Genomic DNA, 22,606 nt, shown 5'->3' with positions numbered 1-22,606 from the left:
GGACATCAACAAAATCAAACACATGGTTCCCTTAGATTTAATGCAACTGCAAGGTAAACAATCACCAGAGAGTGAATATAGGGGTTGGTTGGATTTTGACCTTAGCCTTTGACCTCCACAATTTAAACAGTTCATGCTTGAGTCAGATTGGACATTTGTGCAAACTTTGAAGAAAAATTCTCAAAGCATTCCCGAGATGTCGTGTTCATAACAAAGTATGAACATGAGGCCAAGTGAGCGCCAATATCTCATGAGTTCATCCTCGAGTCAGAGCTGACATACTAGCAGTAATTTTAAAAAATCCTTCAAAGTGTTTTTGAGATATCACATTGACAATCAAGGGATGAACATGAGGCCCAGTGGCATTGACTATTGGCCATTTAAAGTAATGTTTTACCCTTATGTCATAGTGTACATGTGTACAAAGTTTGAAGAAAATCCCTGAAAACATTTGAGATATTTATTGCCTTTACAAGCAACCTCAACCTTTATCTTTTACAAGTCTAATCCAAAAATCTAATCAGTTAATCCTGGAGTGCAATTGGAGGTTTGTTTCAAGTTTGAGGAAAATCCCTTGAGGAGTTCTTTAGGTATTGCATCAGCCCAGACTGGCGTACGTAACTAAACAAAACCCTACTGCCCCTTGCTTGTATAGGGGCAACAAATGTAGGTTTACAGCTGAAAATGTCAAAAAAGTGCCACTAACTACACTTTTTTGCAAACCTGAAACTAAATTGAGTGAGAGATGACCTTAATGTCTTGATCAAGGACACTTTGAAAGCTATTTTGGCCTTTGAAATAATTTAAATGGTGACTTGCAGGAGGTATTCTTCATTTGCTGTCATATCTGTAATAGAGTGGCCTTTTAAAGGGCTGGAAACAGAGGTGGCTTTACTTCTTGAAGCAAAAAATAACTTTCTTCTTCTTGAGATGTACTGTGTCGTCTACATACAGCTAGCACTCTTTACCCTTGCTCTTTTATTGAACCCAATTTTGTGCGAATAGAACAATTCAAACCACTTTTTCCATTCTCTTTACACGTCATACGCACTTATGTAGCCAGGTAGCTTCTTAGCTAGCTAGGAATAAATCAAGCTAGCTTGGTCATCTAACAAATTTCTCAGCTAGAGCAAACTTATGGCTTTCTTCTCATTCTTACCTCAAATGACTTTTTATTTGATTCTTCTTCTATTGTGTGCCACTGTCTGCTGTTTGTTACAGCCAAATTAGAACTAAAGATAACGTTGTCAGGTGAGGGCTAAGCTCTGAAGTGTCCAAACCTCTGTTAAAGTGCTCTGAAATGCATCGGCACAATCAATGAGTCACTACAAACCCTTTTTCACAGAGGGAACCAACCACATGCAGCTCCATTAACAAGCTGGCTGGCTGAGAAAAAGTTGGCCAGTGTTGAACTTTAGTCACACTCAGGTTTCCATGGTTGCTTTTTTTCCCTGAGTAGTGTGATTTTAATTTCATGAGCAGATGTTTAGAGTGGTTATAAATGACGTTTGCACTTTTCTAGAACTTCTATTTGGAAGACTGGATGATGAATCAGCATATATTTAAGATCCTGATAGGTCACTGCAGCGTTCTCATTAAAGAAATGGTGTCCTTCAAAGCCAAAAAGAGTGGGAACTGAAAAGTTCAAGGGAAAGTGGGTTCAAATTTTTGGTCTGTGAAACTTTTACCTAAATACCGGCTTATGCCACAGTCTAAGAAGGCATTAAAGAGGTGTTACAGTGTTAAAGTCAATACTTAAACAGCTAATAAAAAACTATTTCTTGGTGTAAACCTACTACATAATTTAATATCTACACATAACAGAATAAACCCAAATAACAAAGTCATTTTAGGGTAAAAATGAATATTAAAAAGGACTGGTCTAATCCGCTGCCTTCCTCAGAGTTGAAAATTAGAAATTTACACTAAAATATGATTCAAATTCAGCAATAACTAAAGATAATATGGTACTTGCTCACTATTTAGGTGGTGGCTATATAAAATAAGTTTGGTTTTAGGCAATAGAAATTGGACAATTCTTCCTTTCAAATCACAACAAAGGGCCAGGTTAATTAGCTATAGCTGACTAGCCAAATTGAAGATGCTTAACTGTGATATTTGGTAAAAAGGAACAGGAAATTTCTCAACATAAAATCACAACAAAATGGCCGACTATCTAGCTACGTACTGAAAATTACTTTATAAATCGAAAAAGTAGCACACCAGCTAGCTAACTAGCTCAATTAATGATGTTTTAATGTGAAAATTGGGGTTAAAGAAATTAAAATGTACAATTTCTCACAGTAAAATCACACTAAATCAGCAGGCTTGCTAACCAGCTAGCTAACCAACCAACAAATAGATGATAAATTGTGATATTCTGTATTGAGGAAATCATTTTTTAATTATCAATATAACATTACAACCAAATGGCACACTACCTAGCTAATCCCCAAGCAGAAGACACTGACATGTGATACTGGGTAATGTGGAGCTGAAAATGTACATTTTTCCCTAAACTCGCAAGGAACTGGCACAGTACCTAGCTACCAAGCTAACTAGATAAGCAGAGGATGCTAAATGACACACTAGCTAGCTAGCCAATAAATTAAATTTATTTTAATGTAATTATGTGTTAAAGAAATGAAAATGTACAGTTTCTCGCCCTAAAATCACAACAAAATGGCCCGCTAACAAGCTATGTACTGAAGATTAATTTATAGATCGATAAAGTAGCACATCAGCTAGCTAACTAGCTCAATTAATCATGTTTTAATGTAAAAATTGGTGTTAAAGAAATGAAAATGTACAATTTTCTAGAGTAAAAATCACACTAAATCAGTAGGCTGGCTAACCAGCCAGCTAACCGACCAACAATTAGACGCTAAGTTGTGATATTCTGTAAGGAAATCATTTTTTTATTTATCAAAATAATATTACAACCAAATGGCACACTACAATTTATTTCCCTAAACTCACAAGAAACTGGCACACTACCTAGCTACCAAGCTAACTAGCCAAGCAGAGGATGTTAAATGGCACACTAGTTAGCTAGCCCAAAAAAAAGTTTATTTTAATGTTATTATGTGTTTTTAAAAAATGGAAATGTACAGTTTCTTACCCTAAAATCACAACAGACTGGTATGCTACCTAGCTAACTTGCTGCCTATGCTGTCACAATGTAGCATTTCAGCTAGCTTATCACGTTAAAAGCTACTCAACTTTCCAGAGCCCAACAAATCTATACTATAAGGTTAAATTCATTACAAAACAGCCCAAAAGTTAGCATTTCTCAGTCTGACACCTCTTCATGGCTGTTATTTAAAACTAATAACTATCTAGCATGTAGCATTTAGCTCCTTTTTTGACAGAACAAGGCAGAACACTCAATAAAAACACCATTTAACAGCTCAGATGTTTTTTTAGAGGCAACTTGGGCCTTTAATTGCATAAACGCTAAAAAAAATAAATGCTCCATGACTACTGAAACAACAGGGTAAATTAAAATGCCATTGCTGTGCGACGATAAAAAAAAAGCCTTTTGTTCATCAAGTTGGAAACTATATTACTGTTCTTATCCAAAAGTAAGTGAGTTGCACTGTTTCTGCCATCAGTCAAATACCGTTTAAGATTTCCTGTAGCCATCCAGCAATCCCTGCAGACGGTTTTCATTCACTCTGCTGTCTCCTCTCATCTCCTCTCTCCTTGGAGTCTTGTTAAACATCAACCTAAAAAAAAAAAACCCTTTCTCTTCAAACAGATGGAGCAAACAATGTGAGAGGCCATCAGGTCCAACCCAACATGTTGTTTCTGACAACAGAGCATGCTTAGGGAGTGGAAAAGGAGCGTCACTGCAATCCAGCTGATTTTATAGATGAAATGTCTTTTAAGGAGAAACTACTTTAATTCTTAGCTTATGGGAATGAATATGCTGACAGGAAAGCTTGTATTTCTCCTATTCAGAACTTCACTTGACACCCGAAGAAAAGAAGGGAAATAAGCACAGACAGTAGAGAAGGTCAAATAGCCGGCCAGAAAGCGGATAGTTCACGGTTATGCAAGGGCCAAGCTGTAACTTGCAGACTTGTGGAAAGACGTCTGAGGGACAGAGAAAGAAAGCAAGTGTGGATACTCTGCAAGAGGTAAATTTGACATCCGGTTGTAGAATATGATTACAAAAGGCCTAACAGAGAACGGGAGAAAGGAAATTCCAAACGAAGCAAAAACAAGGTGCTGGCGCCTTTCGCCATCAGATAGATGTGGTGTTGTTGGACGCTAGTTCCCCCTATGACGCTCCACTGTGCTCTCTCTGGTTTTTCTTTGAAGACTTCGCAAAAAAAAGGGGCAAAAGTCAACTGAAATCAGGTGTGTGTTCAAACTCAGGAGTATCGACAGCTGGGGTGCCTTTTGTTTTGCTGTCTTACATAATCTCCACAGTATCCAAAGTGCAGAACTATCACTCCTTCTTTTCTGGTGAAACATGAGACTTTCACTGTCTAGGGTTCACATAGAGCGTATATTTTATAAGCAGCGATCTCTGTATCAAATATACAGGTACACACAAACACAGAGGGTCAGGACCCCACTTTCGGGGGGCACTAGGCCTCTGCAGTCCAAGCCGTTCCACAGCGGTGGGCTCGGGATCAGCAGTATCAACAGAGCAACAAGCCTACTGTCCAGTCTACTGCTTGAGTTAATCCTCGCACAATAGCCCACAGAGGCTTGCTTTCTATATCTGATCCATGTCGAATTCCCAGATGGCACGTAGGCCAGAAGTGTCATGTCTGATTGTTCAGATTTAGGGTCAACTGAGCAAATGGTAAAGCTTGGCCGAGCTGCGGAGGATGGAGAAGGTTGGGAAAGGATGGAACAACAAGATTTACCGCTGTCAGATTTGGTAAATACAAGCAGATCTTTGTTTTAGCTCTGGTTGTGTTGTCTTTCTTAGGGCTTACCATGCAGTTTGAGGGGATTTTGACTCCTAAGCTTAACTTAAAAAATTGGTGGTCATCGGCAAAAACTGCAAAAAAAAAAAATAAATAAATAAATCACATTTGCACCTTGCCAAAACAGAAAATCGAGTGTTTTTTCCATCCAAATGTATCAGAGACTTTAAATGTTTTTTTCTAAATTCAATGAAAGAAATAACCTTGCAAAGCAGGATACGCCCGTTTCCTTGTTTTTCACCGGCGAATCCATCTTGCAAAGCTCCCATCTGAACCGTTTGGGCCCGGTTAGAAAGTGACAGGACCAATCAGCGACAAGGGGCAGTACTTTCAGGTGCAGCAGAGTCGTGACGTTAACAAGCAGCAGCAAGAGCTGGTGCAGTTATGGAGGAAGAGATTAGCGTGGATGCTGCTTAAGCACCAGTTTTATCAGAGCTTGATGACATTTCTTCGTTAAAAGAAGAACAAAGAACAGCAGTGAGTTGTTTTCTTTTCAAAAACGACAAAAGTCGAGTACTTACATGTCTGTAGTGGCCATGTTTCGCGTTATTCCTCAGTAGCTGCGCACGCGCAGCTTGATAGCAGCTACGTCACGTGTTTTGTTGCTCTGATTGGCCCGTAGAGATGTGACAGACAGAATCTTCACCCAATCATACTCCGAGTTTTTTTCAAGGCCTCTGCCTTTTCTCAAACATTTCATATTGAAGCTTTCCCAGATGGATGTGTTTCACACATCCATCTGGTGTGTCATGTTATGAAAGAAAGGCATGCTTCCTTTTAGCAGGCTTGCCTATTCAGAATGGGCCTTCCCCAACTGTGACTTATTGATGATAAAAATGCATGTGTGTTGGATGTGTAGCATTGGTGCTAGCGCCCTGGCTAACAGTCACCTTTTTTGGATCGAAAAAGTGTGTTGCAGTATTACTGAGTTCTTATGTTTGAGTTCTTTGTTTGTGCTACTTATTAACTGCTTTTCAGCACTTTTTCCGCCTATTTTTGCTACTTCCTCTTGCCTTTTCTAGCCCATTTCAGCTGTCTTCGCATTTTGACACTTTTAACCCATTTTTGCTGTTTTTTTGCCTCTCGTTTGCCTCTTAATACCTAATTTTACCACTTGTTTTTGGCATTTAGAGTCCATTTTTGCTGCTTTTTTGCCCACTTTAGTTGCTTTTCACTCATTTTTGCCATAACTTTTTGACTGTTTTTACCCAATTTTTTTTTTTTTTTTTTTTTTTTTGCCATTTTTATCACCAATCTGTCCAGGAGGAGTTCTAGTAATGGCCTTTGGTGCTTGGATTGGTGCTTCCATTGCAAAAAAGGCAGTCTCTATTTAACAATGTACCGGGTTTTCCACTTCCTCCAAGTGTAGAAACTTTTTGGCAATATTTTATGGTTTTTATTGAATTTGCATTATTTCCCATCAGGTTTTATTGCACAAATTTAAACTGTGCATAAAAACTGGTGGATGGAACCCCCACTAAGGGCTTTCATTTACCCTGTGATTCCTAAAGTGGCCACTAGGGTTGCCTGCAGCAATGACGAAGGGGCTCAGTAAGGCTAAATAAAAAAATAGCACTTTTTCTAGACAGTGTGGCTGCAGACCATCAAAGACACCATATTTTTCAGAATGGAACTGCAGTAATTTGTTTGAACATCATATTTCCAGTTTTAGTTTCAGTTTTAATTCAAGTTTTTTCATAAACATAGTTTGACAGTTAAATTAATGAAATAACAACTTCACAAATATTACAGAAACATTTCATTAATAAAGAAAAAGAAAAAGGTCAAAGGTCTAATCCAGATTAAATTCTGTATAGACCTGTTTTTGAAGTGTGTACAAAAATGGTGGCGCGTTTTGGCTTTCTTAGCTTTAAGTAAGGCTAATCCAACATACAACAAGGTCGCCACGTTAGCTTTAGCAATGTGAGCATTAGCGAATGTAGCTAAAGCTAACTTAGCTACATAGATGGTGTAGCTACAAAGCAGTTTTCTTAGCCCAGCTTTAGCTATGTAGCTACGTAGCTTATGCAGCTAATGTAGCTACATAAGCTACGTTAGCTATACGTTAGCTATAGTTAGTTATTGAATTTACCTTCGGGGATAAATAAATAAAGTTCTTGTATTAGCTGCATCAGAATGTTTTCATAAAACAAGCATTTTTCCTGTAAGCAGACTGTGTACCAGGCTTTATGAAATGTTATGTAATCAGGTTTTGCCAGTCCCTTTTAACTTCTGGTATCCTAACCATTACCAAACTAAAGTTTAATTCCATTTTATTTCAAAAGTTTTAGCGTGCATTTCTGTTCTGAAATAGATGGCATCTCAGATTAACAGTCTGTGAGAGTGGTCGTCAGCGATGTACGGTAAGCACAGCAAGTCTGTGCAAACAGTCACTCCACAGCGGTCATCTTGGCTAAAATGGCAAGAAAATATAATGACCCATATCTTGGCTTTGCCTATGACGAAGCGAATATAAGAAAGAGTGACATATAGTTATTGGGTCTCCAATATGCCCACTCCAGAATGGTCCCTGACAGATTTCAACGTTAAAGTTTCCTCATTTCAATTTGTTGTAGATGTGTGAAATTTTGGGATCAGATGTGTCTGGCAGAGATCTACAAAAGACCCAGTGGAATCATGGCTATATCTCATTATGAATAGATCACTCATAATTTGGTCATTTTTAACCAGTTCCAAGGGTCATATTTGGATGAACTAGTCATTGGGCGTTCATCCAATTGACTTCTGTTTTGGTGTACAGCTAGAAGAGACCTTAATGATAAAAATGTATTCTAAACTTTTACATTGGTCAAAGGGTATGGCTGTGGCAAGCCCTCAAATTTTCGGAATAAGTCACTATGGAAGTGACTCTGTATAGGTCTGGACCGTATTCACCCAAATTGAACCTTCTCCAAATGCCAGAGTGTGGAAATCTATGACAAAGTCATATATCCCTCTCATTATGGAGCTCTGAGGTGTGAAGTAGGTCATGTGCAGCTTAAGAAGTGGATGAAAAGCACTACCAAGAGTAGCTGCTGTTGATCATCCATTATGAGGTGGGACTGTTATCCTAGAAACACAAACTCAGCAAAGTGCAGATATGTTTACCTTCCAGGCTTTCTGGCCCGCAACCGTCATCTAAAAGCCGGCATTGGACAGGCTCTGGCATGCCGCACCACATCCGAAGCCAGAGATATTGCTCATTACCAGCACCGCAGGATGAACTTTGGGGTGATTGTACAGGGCCTAAACTAGGACATGAACTTGGGCAAGCTGGGACACAACAGACTTGTAGAGTGTCACATGAAGCTACATCTGACAGTCATTCTTAATCTGTGTGGAAGAGAGAAAACCTCATGGTTTTAAGCTTCTGTTTTATTATGAGGGTAGACTGGAGGTCACTGGGTGAAAATCTTATGCCTCTATAATGTCAACATCTGGGTTTCCAAGGGGATGGCTGGGCAGGTTTTTAAAAGGTCAAGGGACGATGTCAACCTACAGTACAGCTTTTTTAAGATTGGATGTTTTTTTACCGAAGACACTGAAGGCAACAACAAAACATTAGAAAGCAAAATTCAAAATTTCAGGTGAATTATGAAAACATTTATGGTGAAACCAGTCATTATCAATAAATTTTAGTGATATTCATGGTCCCTAGAGGATGCATCCAAGTGGCTTTGGCAATCTCTGAAAGTTTCTCTTTAGTTCCACAATAACTTTGCCTATTATATTTGACCTACTGTAACATATAACAAAAAGTATTGGATGGATTGTGGCAAAATTTGGTAGTGCCATTCATGTTTCCAAGAGGATAGACCCAAAAGGTTTTGACAAGCCTTTGAAACCCATAGATGAAATGTTTCACCTACATTTTCAAGGAAAATGACAAAAGAAGTAGAAAAAGTATAGTGCCCAACTTTCCCTGTTGGGAATCAACATTTAGGCTGTGCAAGGTTAATCCAAAATGGATTTTCGGCCATAAACAGTAGAGTTATTCATATTTCCTAGAGGATGGACCCTATAACCATTGCCAAGTCCCTAAATAACCTGTGGACAACTATTTAGCCCAAGGAATACGGTTGACAGGTTTTGGGAATATCCAAAAATGACTGAATGGATTTTTACAGAATTTGGTGGAGCCATTCATATTTCCCAGGAGATAGACCCTGTTAACTTTGATGAGTCTCTGAGGAACCTGTGGAGAACTGTCTTAACTTCTTCACCTCCATTTTATATGAAGAAAAGAGAAAATTTAAGAAAGTAGCCCCATACCATTGGATGCACCTTTATTTTAAGGCAAACTACATGGGAAATTTGGTGGTAAAAGTATTGGTTTTCAGAAGTGATGTTGTTCTGAAACTTGACAGAGTCCTTCATACTCCCCAGAGGATGAACCTTGTAACATTTTGATCACTTTCTGAGGAATGTTATGAATATTGTGACAACAGAAAGTGACAAAAATGCTTCCAATCATGTCGAGTAGAGGCCTAAAGCTTGGTTTTAATAAGTGATAACCAAAAGTAGAAACCATAAATACTGGATGAACCATATAAAGTTTGATAAATATCCAGAGAACTGTTTCTACCGTTCCACCTTTGTTTTAGCCAAACTACATGGGAACTTTAGTAGTAAGTACCATTTATACATTGCTGAACAAAGGTTTTGCAATGAAACAAGCAAATATATTTGCTTTAAATGGCAGAGCCATTCTTATTACCCAGAGGACAGTCCTTGAAAACCACTCACCACTATCCAAACTCCATAACTGCCCATTTTTTGAAAGTTGACAAGGAAAATCAAGTATTAACACCCAAACTGTGTGCTTTATGAAGCTAGAACTTGGGGTTTGTGACGTGAAATCCAAAAACTATTGACACAAAATTTGGTAGAGCCATTCTTACTGCCCAGAGGATGCGCACTATAAACTTTAAGTCTCTGAGAAACCCGTGGAGAACTGTTCACAACCAATTACTACTCCTTCCTCTCTGGTCATAAGCTGATAGCAAGGCAAATGGAATAATAAGCCTCCAATTATGAACTTAGAAGCTTTGACAAAGTCATAATGATGAGCACAAGCCATAAATGATAGCACTCTATAAGCTACTTGGCTAAGGAAATCAGTTATGGTTGGGGATTGATAGGTCATTTTTGGAAAAATGTACTTAAATATCATGCTTCTTTTGCATTTGGTTTCACTCTAGATGGTAATGATGAAGACCCGCTACACATCTTCGATCCCCCCAAACCCACATCTGCCAACATCCCGGCCCCCTTCAATATGAGTAGTATCCAGACAGAGTTTGTGTTATCTTAAATCACCCTTGACCAAAAAAAAAAAAAAAAAGCAGAGCGGGAAGTCACTCCAGATCTCGAAAGGCACGAGGAGATTCTTGGCACGGATACATGTGAAGTAGACGCCTGGGGGCGAGATGGTGTGAATGCCCCTGTTTTTGGAGACGCCTGTGGGGGGGATTATCTGGGAGCTATTTCAGTCTCCGTCTGGATGCCCCCGCAGGTACACAGGAATGCCCCCCTTGTTAGCTAACCGTGTTATGTCAGCGTCCAGATGGCACAGGAGTTTTCCACTTTCCTTTAACAGTCCAATTTTTCCTCTCCAAATTAACTTTTATAATGGGACTGATATTAAAACCCTACCTTTTGATTGTCAACACTTTAAAATCTACATATGTTTGGGAAAAATTGACACGGAAACAAATAAAGTAACCAATTTACAGTGTCTTATAATAGAATTTGGCACCATTGGACTAGCTACAGGCTCTATGTTAATCTACTCAAGGTTATATGGTGAAATCCCAGTCGAAACTACTTCATATCCATCCGATCAGATTCAAAGAGCCTTTATTTGAGTCCAGGTCTCTGTAGGAACAAAATTTAGAGTGATACCATGCATAAACAGAGCTTATATGGGGAAATTTGGGGATTTTAGTCCGAATATTCAGCTAAAAATGAAAGAAACATGAAATATTTTTCCAGAAATTGAGTGGAATTTATATTAAGATAACTTACAAATTTCTATAAGAAATCCTGGTCCTATTGAATGAATATTAAGGATTTTTAGTATGTTTTCATAGCATTAAAGAGCAAACAATCCTCTTTGGCACATCAAGAGCAAATTACCATGCAACTTAATATATGTTGTAGTACCCAGTACATTATTAAAAATCCACAAAAGTGTACTTTTGAGATACTTCTGGTATCAAATGTAGTCTAACTTTTCTGTTTGGTCTTTTTCTGAACACATTTGGGTGTATTTTTGTCAATTTAAATCAAAGTTTCCCACAGAAACACATGCTGACAATGCAGCAAACAAACACACCGATTATAAAGAGAGTGGGTGGTTCTGGGTAGAAATTTGAGCTCCCAGGATTTGGTTTTTTGGTGTTCTTCAACTGAACCAAAGCACAATTTCATATTTTCATGTTTCCAATTCAGATGTTTAGCTGTAACTGGGGGAAACCACATGTCTGTGTGGTCGCACAAGCACCACAGAAACATCAGAGGCTTGTTGGTGAATTAGGAGTGTCATACAGACACTTCTTCATCCTGCAGCTTTGGAAAACACCCATATATTATTACCAGCAATGCACACTGTAAGTCACTTCATAGCAAATTAATTGAGAAAACAGAACTTGCCAACATATCTGACTTTAAGTATGTGAAAGGTGAATTTTACAAAGGGCAATTTTTGCTGTTTGAATGTTCTTTCTTCACCCTGGGTGAGTGCGTTTTGGAGATTTATGAAGCAATATCTAATTACTAATATGCTGTAATTAGGTGCTTAGATAATTTAAAACAGGGAACAAAAATGGCCTGTGGTCTGGACCGCAGAACAAAATAAGCAATCTCGGTGCCAGTACACTTAATCCAATCAGAGTTTCATTAAAAGCAAACAAAAAGCTCAATTAGTTCATTGTTCCACTTTTAAAGTCATTACCACAGGCTTTACTTAAGACAGGGGGATAGTTAGAGGGTCAAAAGAAGACGGGTCTGACCTTTGACATCTTTGGTGGTTTGTTTTAAGTGCTGATCCAGGAGTTTTAGGGATTGCACTCCAGCTGTCAATGCAAAATGTGATAGATATTGCTTTATCAAATCTACAAATGCAAAAGCCTGAAAACTCTGTCATTCATGTATTTAAACAGCAGTTATTTTTCTCTTACTTTACACAGGGTTAGAGGTTGAAACACTGTAGATTTCTGTGTCCATTGTTAAGGAACTACACAAACATTGAACAGTAAAGGGATACTAACCTCTCAAGTTAAAACAACACATTTTATTGCCTATACGGCTAATGTTAGCCATGCTACAGCAGCCTAATTTTAAGCTAAGATGAGACTAAATGCTTCACTGTTTGACAGTATTTGATAAAATTCCTATTTAAGTATTGTTAACTGACTAAAAGCCTTTCAAAATTGCCAAAAGTATCATTCCCTAACTAAAACAGGCTATTAATGATTAGCTAAAGGTGTTACTTTGCTGAATTTTGCCACTTATTTGCATTGAGTCATTCACTTGCTTACACATATCAGAAGTCTGAATGGTAATGCTCAAGTTAGCTCCAAGCTAAATGTCATGTTAGCAAGTCAGAAGTAATATTATTTACATTGAGTATTTAGCTAAAGGTATTGATTTCTTGAAGTTGCTGTCAGCCATGATTTTGTATCAAGCCACTCTAGCTAACAGCTATAAGCTGGGAGGGACCATCATGCTAATGGTTCGCTAGCATACAACCAAATTCTACAATTCTGAGCTAAAGAAATGTTAAAAGTAATACTATTTAGATAAAGAAGGCTACTGTTAATTACATAAAGGTATTAATTACTTATAGCTGATGTAAGCAATGATCTTGTATAGCCACTCTCTAGCTAACAGTTATAGGCTAGGAGGGAACTCCATGCTAATGTTATAGTTTGTCAGTATTTAACAAAAATAATACAATTCAAGGCAAAAGTCCACGTTAAATGTGATATCTTGATAGAGTAGGCCAGGGGTAATCAATTAAAATTCAAAGAGGTCCAGTCAGAGAAAATATATTAAACCAAAGGTCCGGAAAATCATAATGTTTAACTTGAGTTAGTGTGATATGTGTATCTGGGTGCGATTTCAGGGACTTGTTGCACTGATAAAATATGAACATTTTCTTTGTCTACAGCTCACCCATTTCTCTGTCTGTGAATCTCTCCTTTAGGGCCCTATGAAATCCATTAAATTTTTTGCCAAATTCCGTTTTAATATTTTGGAATTCCTTTTTTAACCTTTCCACTAATTTTACCATAAAAAGAGTTCCCTGTTTATTTAAATGAGTAAAATGTTCACTAATTAAATAGAAAGAACCTTTAATTTATTTAAAAAGGGCCACAGTTGGCCCATGAGCCACAGTTTGGATAACCCTGATATAAAATAACTATAACCAGTGTAACAGTCAGATATGATCACGTGTATAATCACATCCTGGCTGATGTTTGTAATGTAAATGAAGAAATCCTTCTGTTTTCTCAGACAGTGATAACAACTTAATAAGAAGGTAACATTAAAGTTAAATGGTTAAAAGTCAACCTGTTACCTGAACTTCTCTTTACTCTCTCAATATGTAACAGTGCATGCAGTTTGATGCTACATTGTGTTTTACTACTGACCGTAACTTTTCTCTCCTCATCTCTCTAATGCAGAAACATACTGCGTCGTTAAAGTGGGGGTATTGTTCCTTTTTTTCAAAGCTTTACACCATCTCTCTGATACACACGTAGTAGCTTCACATGGTTTACAGCTCAAAAAACTCTGGCGTCCTGAAAAATCCTTATTTTAACCTCCGTCTGAAACGCTTCGTTTTCGCTGCTGTCTCTTTAACACCCCCCAACGCCCCCCTCCACAAACCTGCTTTCCTCCGATTGGCTGAATTTTCCGGAGACTGGCCAGCGGGAGGACTCAGTGTTTTGTGCCCACTCCATCCAATGTGGCCAATTTGCTATGCTAGTATTTGTAAACTTTGAATGAACCGGTCCGACTGAGTAAAATATGGCGAATTTTGATATACGTCCGTACGTGCTAGACTCGGAGTCTGACGCTGATAGTTTGGAGAGAGAGGGGGAAGAAAACCAGCAGCAGCAGTGAAGGATAGAGCGGGATGTATCTGTTTGGTAAGTGTTACTGTGTTACTAAATGGCTAAAAGGCCTTGTGGGGGTGGTCTGTTCCGCTTTGCTGGCAGCACAGACGAACCAGTCAGGAGATCTTATTGCGATGACCTCCCTGTTCGCTCCATCGAAATCTCGTCTCAGGAAGATCTCGGAGAGATTCCCTACAAACCGTTTTTATCAGTTTACACTCTAATTCAAGGATTTCTGCCACATACGTTTATCTTACGGTTTGAAAATTTGCATACATGAAGTATGGACCCCCAACATTGTGACTTTATATTTATGTTTTAAAAATCGGAAAAATATAATACCCCCTCTTTAAGCAACCAAAGGGAACTACAGTATCTACGGGAGGGATTATTAAGCCAATTGATACTTGAATGGAACATCATTTAGACTGCGGGACTTCGAGTCCGTCCAACTCAAGTTTGGAGCCCTTGAGGGGTGAGTAGGTGAGAGGTGTGTCTGTGCCTCGCACAGTCTCTCCGTGACTCTCAGATGTGGTGAGGTAAAATAACTCATAGCACAGATGAGTTTTCTTGAAGGTTCAACATTATGTTGTCCCGTACTGCCCCGCGTTGAGCTGATGTTTGCCGGTGTTCCGTGCAGCTGCTTTGACATGCTGTTATTGTTTAGGAGGGGGCGGGTCGCGGGGTGAGTGTTTGTTACGTTAGGCACAAGTTGTGCCATGCTTTAGTGTCCCCCTGGAGCATATTCCTCAGATACACATTCCTCTTAAATAAAAACACACCATTTCAGTCGAATTCATTAAAATTTTCGGGATTTCCACGTTAAATAGTAGATACTGTTTTTATCCGCCAATTCCGCAATTCTATGAACCCGGAAATCATAGGGCCCTCGACTCCTTGTCTAAGCTCACTCGTGTTTTCGTCTACTCTCTTTGTCTTTCTAATGATTGTGGGTCCGGGGCCAGGTCCGTATCAGATGGCGTCTGGGTCTGGACCCAGACCGGGGTCTGCCATTTGGTGACCCCTGGAGTAGGCTATTATTAATTAGCTAAAGCTATTAACTAGCTGAATTTGTTGTTAGCATTTTTTTCAAACCACTGTCTAGATTTGCTAAATACAAATGTCACAGTTTGCTGGTGTTTAACTAAATGATAACATTCCTAGCTAAAGGTCACGTAAGCTACTTAAAAGTAGCAATAGCTGAGCAAAAGTCTTTATCTAGCATAAAGTCGCCTATCTTACAATTCTAATTAGCTTAAAATGTAGCCACTTGCCTAAATATAATCAAGCCACTTATCTAGGTTAATAAAACAAACGGATATTGTACTGTTAGCAAGCTAGCATGCTAGCAAAAATGAGCATCTGCTTGCTAGCTAGCATGTTATCTGAAGCTGCAGCTCATTTCAACCAAGAAAAAGTCATTTAAGGCAAAATAAGTTCATTTTCTTTAAGTGAATAATATCAACATAAAATAAAAGTTACAAGAATCTAGGGTGAAAATAGCCATCACATTTTGACTTAGATTGCTTAATGTCTGTCAGGCATCTGATTTTAAAAGGGAAGAGAAGAAGAAAACCATCATTACTTGCTGTTAGGGCAAATGGCAGTCTGTGATGTGAGACAATACTTACCCACTGTGAGTAGGTACTCTGTACTGCATATTCATGTACTGTAATATTGTATGTTAACATAAGTAAGTATGCAATTTCAGACACACAGTTAAAGTAATGTAACCTGCAATCTAAAGATATCTACTCTTAGCTACTGTTAAGGTTAACAAGCTAACTGAAATCTTAGCTAGCTAATAGTATTGTTAGCAAAACTAAAAGTTAAATTAACCTAGCAATTTACTAGTTCTACCCTTAGCTATTGTTATTAATAGGCTAACTGTAATCTTAGCTGTCTAGCAGTATTGTTAGTAAACTAAAAGAAAAGTTAACCTTCAAATTAACTAGTTCTACTCTTAGCTATTGTTATGGTTAATGAGCTAACTGTTATCTTAGCTAGCTATCAGTATTGCTAGCAAACTAAAAGTAAAGTTTACCAACAAATTAACTAGTTCTACCCTAGCTATTGTTTTGGGTTGCGAGCTAAGTGTAATCTTAGCTAGCTAATAGTCTTGTTAGCAAACTAAAAGTAAAGTTAAACTACAAATTAACTAGTTATACCCATTGCTATTGGTATTGTTAATGAGCTAACTGTAATCTTAGCTAGTTAACGTTACTGCTAGCAAACAAAAAGAAAAGTTAAACTACAAGTGAACTAGTTCTAACCTTACTTAGCTATTGTTTTGGGTTGCAATATTATGAGCTAGCTAATAGTATTGTTAACAAACTAAAGTTAACCTACATATTTATTGGTTCTTCCCTTAGCTTTTGTTATGCTTAATGATCCAACTGTTATCTTAGCTAGCTATCAGTATTGCTAGCAAACAAAAAGTAAAGTTAACCTACAAGTTAATTAGTTCTACCCTTAGCTATTGTTTTGAGTTACAAGTTAAGTATAATCTCAGCAAGCTAATAGTATTGTTAACAAACTTACTGTAAAGTTAACCGACAAATTCACTCTTAGTTCCCTTAGCTTCTTTTATGGTTAGTAAGCCAACCGTAATCTTAGCTCTCATATAGTATTGTTAACAAACTAAAAGTATGTTATTTGAAGTTCTTAACAAGCTAAGGGTAAAGCTAGCTAGCAGCTAAATGTACTTTTTTCTTATATTTATTTAACTTTAAGTTGAATTTTTACATTTGAAAACTGAAATAGTAGAACCATGACAGAGATTTCAACAAAACATTACCTTAAAGCAAAATGGTTGCGGAGTGAATGTTGTCATACTGTAGGATATATTAATTGATAAATAAGATGAAAACAAGCTTTTTTAAATTCCTTGGGTTTCCAGGTTAGCTTTTTGTTTCATGCTAGCTCCATACTGACCTGCAGTCAAACAGAATAACATCACACAGTTTTAAATGTGTAATTTTTATCTGTGGCTAAACTCAATATGCTAAAAGAAACAGGATGACAGGATGTTGAAGCTTTGAAACATCCAAATAAAGCAGCTGAAGTATTTCATCCTTTGATTCTTTGCCCAGCTCTTAGCTTAGCTTGTTTTCCTTTCAACTAAATACAATCACTTCGTATCATAATCAGCCTTTTTTCTTTCTTTTTAAGCCTACAGATTAAGTCTCTGGAGTAAATGAGATGCAAATGGAAAGTAGCCAGGAGTCTAGAAGTTAAAAGCTGATTTCTATCAAGGATTTCATTACTTCCTCTTTTTTGCGGCGTATCTGAGAAGAATTAATGAGAGGAAATAAAACGGCTGTAGTTTAAAGCGAGGCCAAACACTGACAGCGACCACCTGTAACACCAGATGTACATTTATGAAGTTGTATTAAAGGAATTGAATTTAATTAATTGGAGCAGAAGTGGGAAAAGGGGCATTTTTTTCTGTTTTGAGGGTCTTTTAAGCCTTGCTTCTGCTCTGAAAGAATTATTTTCCTCCATGTTTTGACCTTGAGAAACACTCCGCTTTGGCCACTCAGTCTTTGTCAGAAATCGCTCTTCCATTTGAAGCAGCAAGGCTTTTATCCAAAACAGCATTTAGAGCCAATTTCTAAGCTTTTACTGCATTTTTGGACACTTTGTACCTCATCTTAGGGCTCTCAGCCTGCAAGAGAAAGCACACAGCAAGGTCTTGAACCTGAGGGGAGAGAAAAATCATTGACTTCTAACAAATTGCCTTCTTGCAAGCAAGTCTTTACATGATGCGCCCGTGTATTTTGTCATGTTTTGCTGTTGCGTAACTCTGCAACTCAGGCCTGTTTAAGAGGTCACAGCTTGAAGGTGGAAATGAATGGTTATGATGCCTGATTATTAAGGCTTTTTTGAGCTTCTTTCCTCTGGACTCCTTGCAGAGAACCCCGGTAGTTTCTCTACATCTCGGTGCCAAAATAAACACCTTTTGGTCCGGAGGTAAACTTGGACAAAGCCTGGGTTTTGTTAACAGGGATAAAGTCACACAGCAAGCACTGCTGGACACCTTAAAATCAACTGCTGACTTTTCTTCTACTCCATGGCCTTTCCTTGTTAACATGGAGCTTTACCTACTTGCATGTATGGCTCATTTTCAATGCAGAACACCTAATTGTCAACAGCAGGTTACAGCTACATGTACTCAAAGTTTAAAGTCCACTTTTCCAATCTATGTCAGCATTCCTCTCGCTGTATTTTTCTCCGTTTTGCTCCCTCCACTCCCCTGCAGAAATGTCAACATCAATACTACGATGTTTTCTGTGTCCCATCCCTCTGATAGCACAAGTTCTGGGAATGTTTTTTGCAGGCCGCAGACTTCTCAAGGCAGATATGAGGGGAAAAGGCTGCAGGGCCAGCTGTTTGGTGCATAGTTGAAGTAGGCAGAGTGATTATTTTACTCTTTTGTTTCTCTCTGCTCATGCAAATAAGCATGATTCATTTTGAACAGGTCCATGCAACACAGGTTTTAATGACGTGCAATGAGCAGAAAATAGGTGGGGGAATATTAGGAATATAAAATACTTGACTGTGGGTGTGAAAAGTGCTGTGAGTGCAATTTTATGCATTATTTCAAGATTTTAGGTGGCTGCAGAGGCTTGAAAATGTTGCTAAAAGTTCGCACTGTAAATAACTATGTAGAAATGCAGAACACTCACTAGAACTTCCCCGTCAGGCAACAGTCCCTGTTTAACACAGCTTTAGCTTTCATGACTCTGCATTATTACTAAACTTTCCCCTAGGGCCGGACAATAAATCACATTTCGAAGATATGCTGACATATTTGCAAAGGGTGGGAAAATGTTGTTGATATCAATCAAGTTTGCCATTGATGGGTGAAATATAAATTTACCTGATTAGAAAACAGGCACCAGGCATAATGCCTCGTAACAACGCCGTCTAAAATGCACAAAATGTTGGAAACATTTCTGTAACACTGTTTAAATTGCACAACTTCATTGGCAACATTTGGAAAAGTGGTTGGAAATGGCAGGGACTAAGGGTCTGACACCACTGCAGCAAAAACAACACACAGTTTTTGATTTATAAATATAAACGTTTCCAGGCAAACTCCAGCACACTGCAAAATTGCATAAATGCGTTGGCAACATTTGGAAAAGATAGTTGAACTCGGGGGAAGCAATGGAAACCCTCCCCATGTGCAATTTGGATAAGGTTTTTCTAATTCGTCTAAGGTTACTCACTGGTTCCACCTTTTTTCCAAATGTTGTCAACGTCTTTGTGCAATTTAGAAGTTTGCCTGCAATATTTGCTCATTAAAAAAAAAAGCCCAATATGGACTTAGCCTTGTTGCTGTGTTGTCAATTAGAGGCAACAGGTAAGGAGCAAGGATGTCGCTCCTTGCCAGTTCCACTCACTTTTCCAAATGTTGACAACTTATCTCTGCAATGTAGGAATTTCTCTCTCTCTTTGGTGTGTATAAGAATTTGGCTGCAGTTTTTGGCTGTTCAGGACTTTCATTTTGTTGCTATAGTGGAAGACTCTGGCTTCTTGCCAGTTCCATCAGCTTTTCAAATGTTGCCAACTTATTTGTGCAATTTAAGGAGTACCCCCTGTCCTCTGATTAAAAGTATGACTGAAGAGCTTTAAGTTTCTGTACTTTTTGATTCCACCTATCATTACAGTAATGGAGATTTTATCATTTTGAAACACATGGTATTTAAGAGTAATGTTGACAATGTTTCTGGTTAATTAGACTGTGTGTATAAGTTTGCCCGCAACTGCAAACACTAAATGACGTAAAATTGCACAATATTGTGTGTCTGTTGTACAATTCAAAAGTACTTCCTCTCTTTTGGCAAAAAGTATGACTGAAGAGCATTAATACTGAAACACTAATCATTACAATAATGGAGATTGATTGATATGATATGATTTTGAAACATATGGTATTCAAGGACAATGTTGATCATGTTTTGTGCAATTCATAAAGTTGTGTAGGAGTTTGCCTGCAATTTTGAATAATGAAAAAATAAAAAACTGCCCAATATTGCGTGTTCAAGACTTTGTTTTCCCTCGCTGTGGCGTCAGACCATCACACCTAGTCAGTTTCAACAACTGTTTCAAATGTTGCTAACAAATTTGTGCAATTAAGACAGAGTGTATGAGCTTGTCTGAAGTTTTCTGATTGTTTGAAAAGACATAGTTGCTCAGTGTTGAGTGTTAAACACTTTGTTTATGTTGCTTTGCTGGCAGCCCCTTGCTTTTCAACAGTTCGACACACTTATGCAAAAGTTGCCAATGAATTTTTGCAATTTGGACAGAATGTATGAGCTTGTGTGCAATTTTTGGTTATTTAAAATGAAAAACTGTCCCAGGTTGTGTGTTGAAGACTTCGTTTTTGTTGCTCTGGTGTCTGACCCATGTTCTTCAACAATTCTATCCACTTTTCCAAATGTTGCCAACAAATTTGTGCAATTGCCTCAGAGTAAGAGTTGAGAAAGAAAACGCAGCAGAATGTGTGTTAAAGTCATTGTTTTTGTTGCTTAGGTGACAGATCCTAACTTTTCAACAATTCCATCCACTTCTCCAAATGTTGCCAAAGGATTTGTGCAATTTAGATAAAGTATGGGAGTTTTTCTGGAATTGTTGTTTTTTTAAAATGAGAAATGCCCCAGATTGTGTCAAAGGGCTTAGTTTTTGTTGCTTTGGTGTCAGTCCCATGTTACCTCAACAGATCTACCAACTTTTACAAATGTTGCCAATGTATTTGTGCAATTTAGACAGAGTGTAGAAGTTTTCTGCAATTTTTCATACTTAAGAACAAAAAAAAAAACCAAAATTTTGGGTGTTCAGGACTCTGGTTTTGTTGCCGTGGCATCAGACCCTCGCTCTTGCACGTTTCATCCCCTTTTACAAATGTTGCCAAAATATTTTTGCAATTTCCAAAGTGTGTAGGAGTTTGTCTACAATTTTTGATTTTTAAAATATTTTTAAAAATGCCCAATATTAGGCATCCATTACATAGTATTTGTTGCTATGGTATTAGACCCTTACTCCTCAATATTCACCACCCACACACTAACTTTTCCAAATGTTGCCAACAAATTTGTGCAATTGAGACAGAGTGGAGGAATTTGTCTACAGTTTTTGATTATCTAAAATGAAAAATTGCCCAATATCGTGTGTTCAGTACTTACTTTGGTGTCAGACCCTCACCCGTCAACACTTTTCCAAATGTTGCCAACAAAATTTGTGCAATTTAGACAGTGTTGGGGAGTTTGAAAACAAAACAAATGCAACTTTTTGGTGTTTAGATGTCTGGTTTTGTTGCATCAAGCCTTGCTGCTCACCAGTTCCGATTGCTTTCTCAAATGTTGCCAACAAGTTTGTGCAATTCCCACTTTCTGATTAAAGTGTAACCAAACATCATTAAGTTGATGTGATTTCTGATTCTATCATAGAAAGTCATTAGTCATTTTCAAACAAACAGAAAATATCAATAACCTCAAGGTGCTGAAATGTTGCCAAAATTTTCAAGAGTTTACAAATTAGTCAGCAATTTTTCGTATTTTACAAAAGGCAGAAGTCCTAGACACCAGTAAGGGGCATTTTTAGGTATTAAACTGATTTCAATATGGGTGTATTTTGTCAACAATTCAAATTTCACTTGTCAAAGTTTATAATTCTGGCATTGTGACAACCAGTTGTTACTTATAAACAGAAAAAAATTACATTATTTTTGGTCCCAATTGCCCAGCCCTACAGTATCCCCCTTGCTGCAGTCTAGACAGAGTCATTAAAAATTGATAGAAGATAACCAGATTTCCAGTAATAAACCCACTCACCGCTGGTTTGCTCCCGCTGCTCCTGGATGTAGGTGCTGGTCTCGGTGTCTACTTTGCGCCGGCACTGGCCCTGGCCCTGCACCAGTTGCTCAAGGGGAAGCTCCGAGTCGGGCGTCGGGTAGCACCGCAGACCAGTGGAGCACCTCGGGGTGTACACGCCGCACATCTCGCCCTCTTGCCGGGCGCACACGGGGCAGCACCCGCAGCCCGGCTCACGCACGATCTCCGCGCAAGCCTCGGTGAGCTTCGGGCACAGCGCCTGACGCTCCGCCGTGCAGCCCGGGCAGCGGAACACCATCTCGGCCAGGGAGGCGCCGGCGAGGGACGCGGAGAGGAAGAGCAAGCTGCAGCCCGCGTACGACAGCATTGTTAAAGGCATGAGGGCTCTGGGCATTATCATGGGGCGATGGAAGGCAATCCCAAGTGGGAAAAAAGGGGAAGAAATGTGCATGCGAACAGGTGAAGCCAGAGGCAGTGAGTGCTGCTGGGTCCTACAAATTCCCAGGTTTGCTCTTGGGGCCACAAGTTGGTGTTGATGTGAGATTAAATCCACTTTAAAGCTCCTGTGAGGAGTTTTCCACTGGTTACAAAACAGACTGAATTTAATACTTTTACATCTCTATATGAGCCACAAAAGCAAACAAGGTCATCAGCATCAATATTGATCATTTCTGAATAGACATTTTTAATTTGCTTT

At 38.5% G+C, this 22,606-nt stretch overlaps 1 protein-coding gene across 1 annotated transcript in view; it reads right to left on the bottom strand.

Annotated features, from left to right (window-relative positions):
* igfbp2a (insulin-like growth factor binding protein 2a) overlaps positions 1-22,391 on the bottom strand; it is a 28,091-nt gene extending 5,700 nt beyond the window's left edge. The window contains exon 1 of the mRNA XM_041782131.1: positions 21,910-22,391. Within this exon, the coding sequence (XP_041638065.1) occupies positions 21,910-22,360 (451 nt within the window). The 5' untranslated portion in view covers positions 22,361-22,391. The remainder of the gene's footprint in view (positions 1-21,909) is intronic.
* Positions 22,392-22,606: the final 215 nt, after the last annotated feature.

The sequence above is a fragment of the Cheilinus undulatus genome, linkage group 24 (genome assembly GCF_018320785.1).
Source record: "Cheilinus undulatus linkage group 24, ASM1832078v1, whole genome shotgun sequence".
Lineage (NCBI taxonomy): Eukaryota > Metazoa > Chordata > Actinopteri > Labriformes > Labridae > Cheilinus > Cheilinus undulatus.
This window is presented reverse-complemented; position numbering and strand designations above follow the sequence as displayed.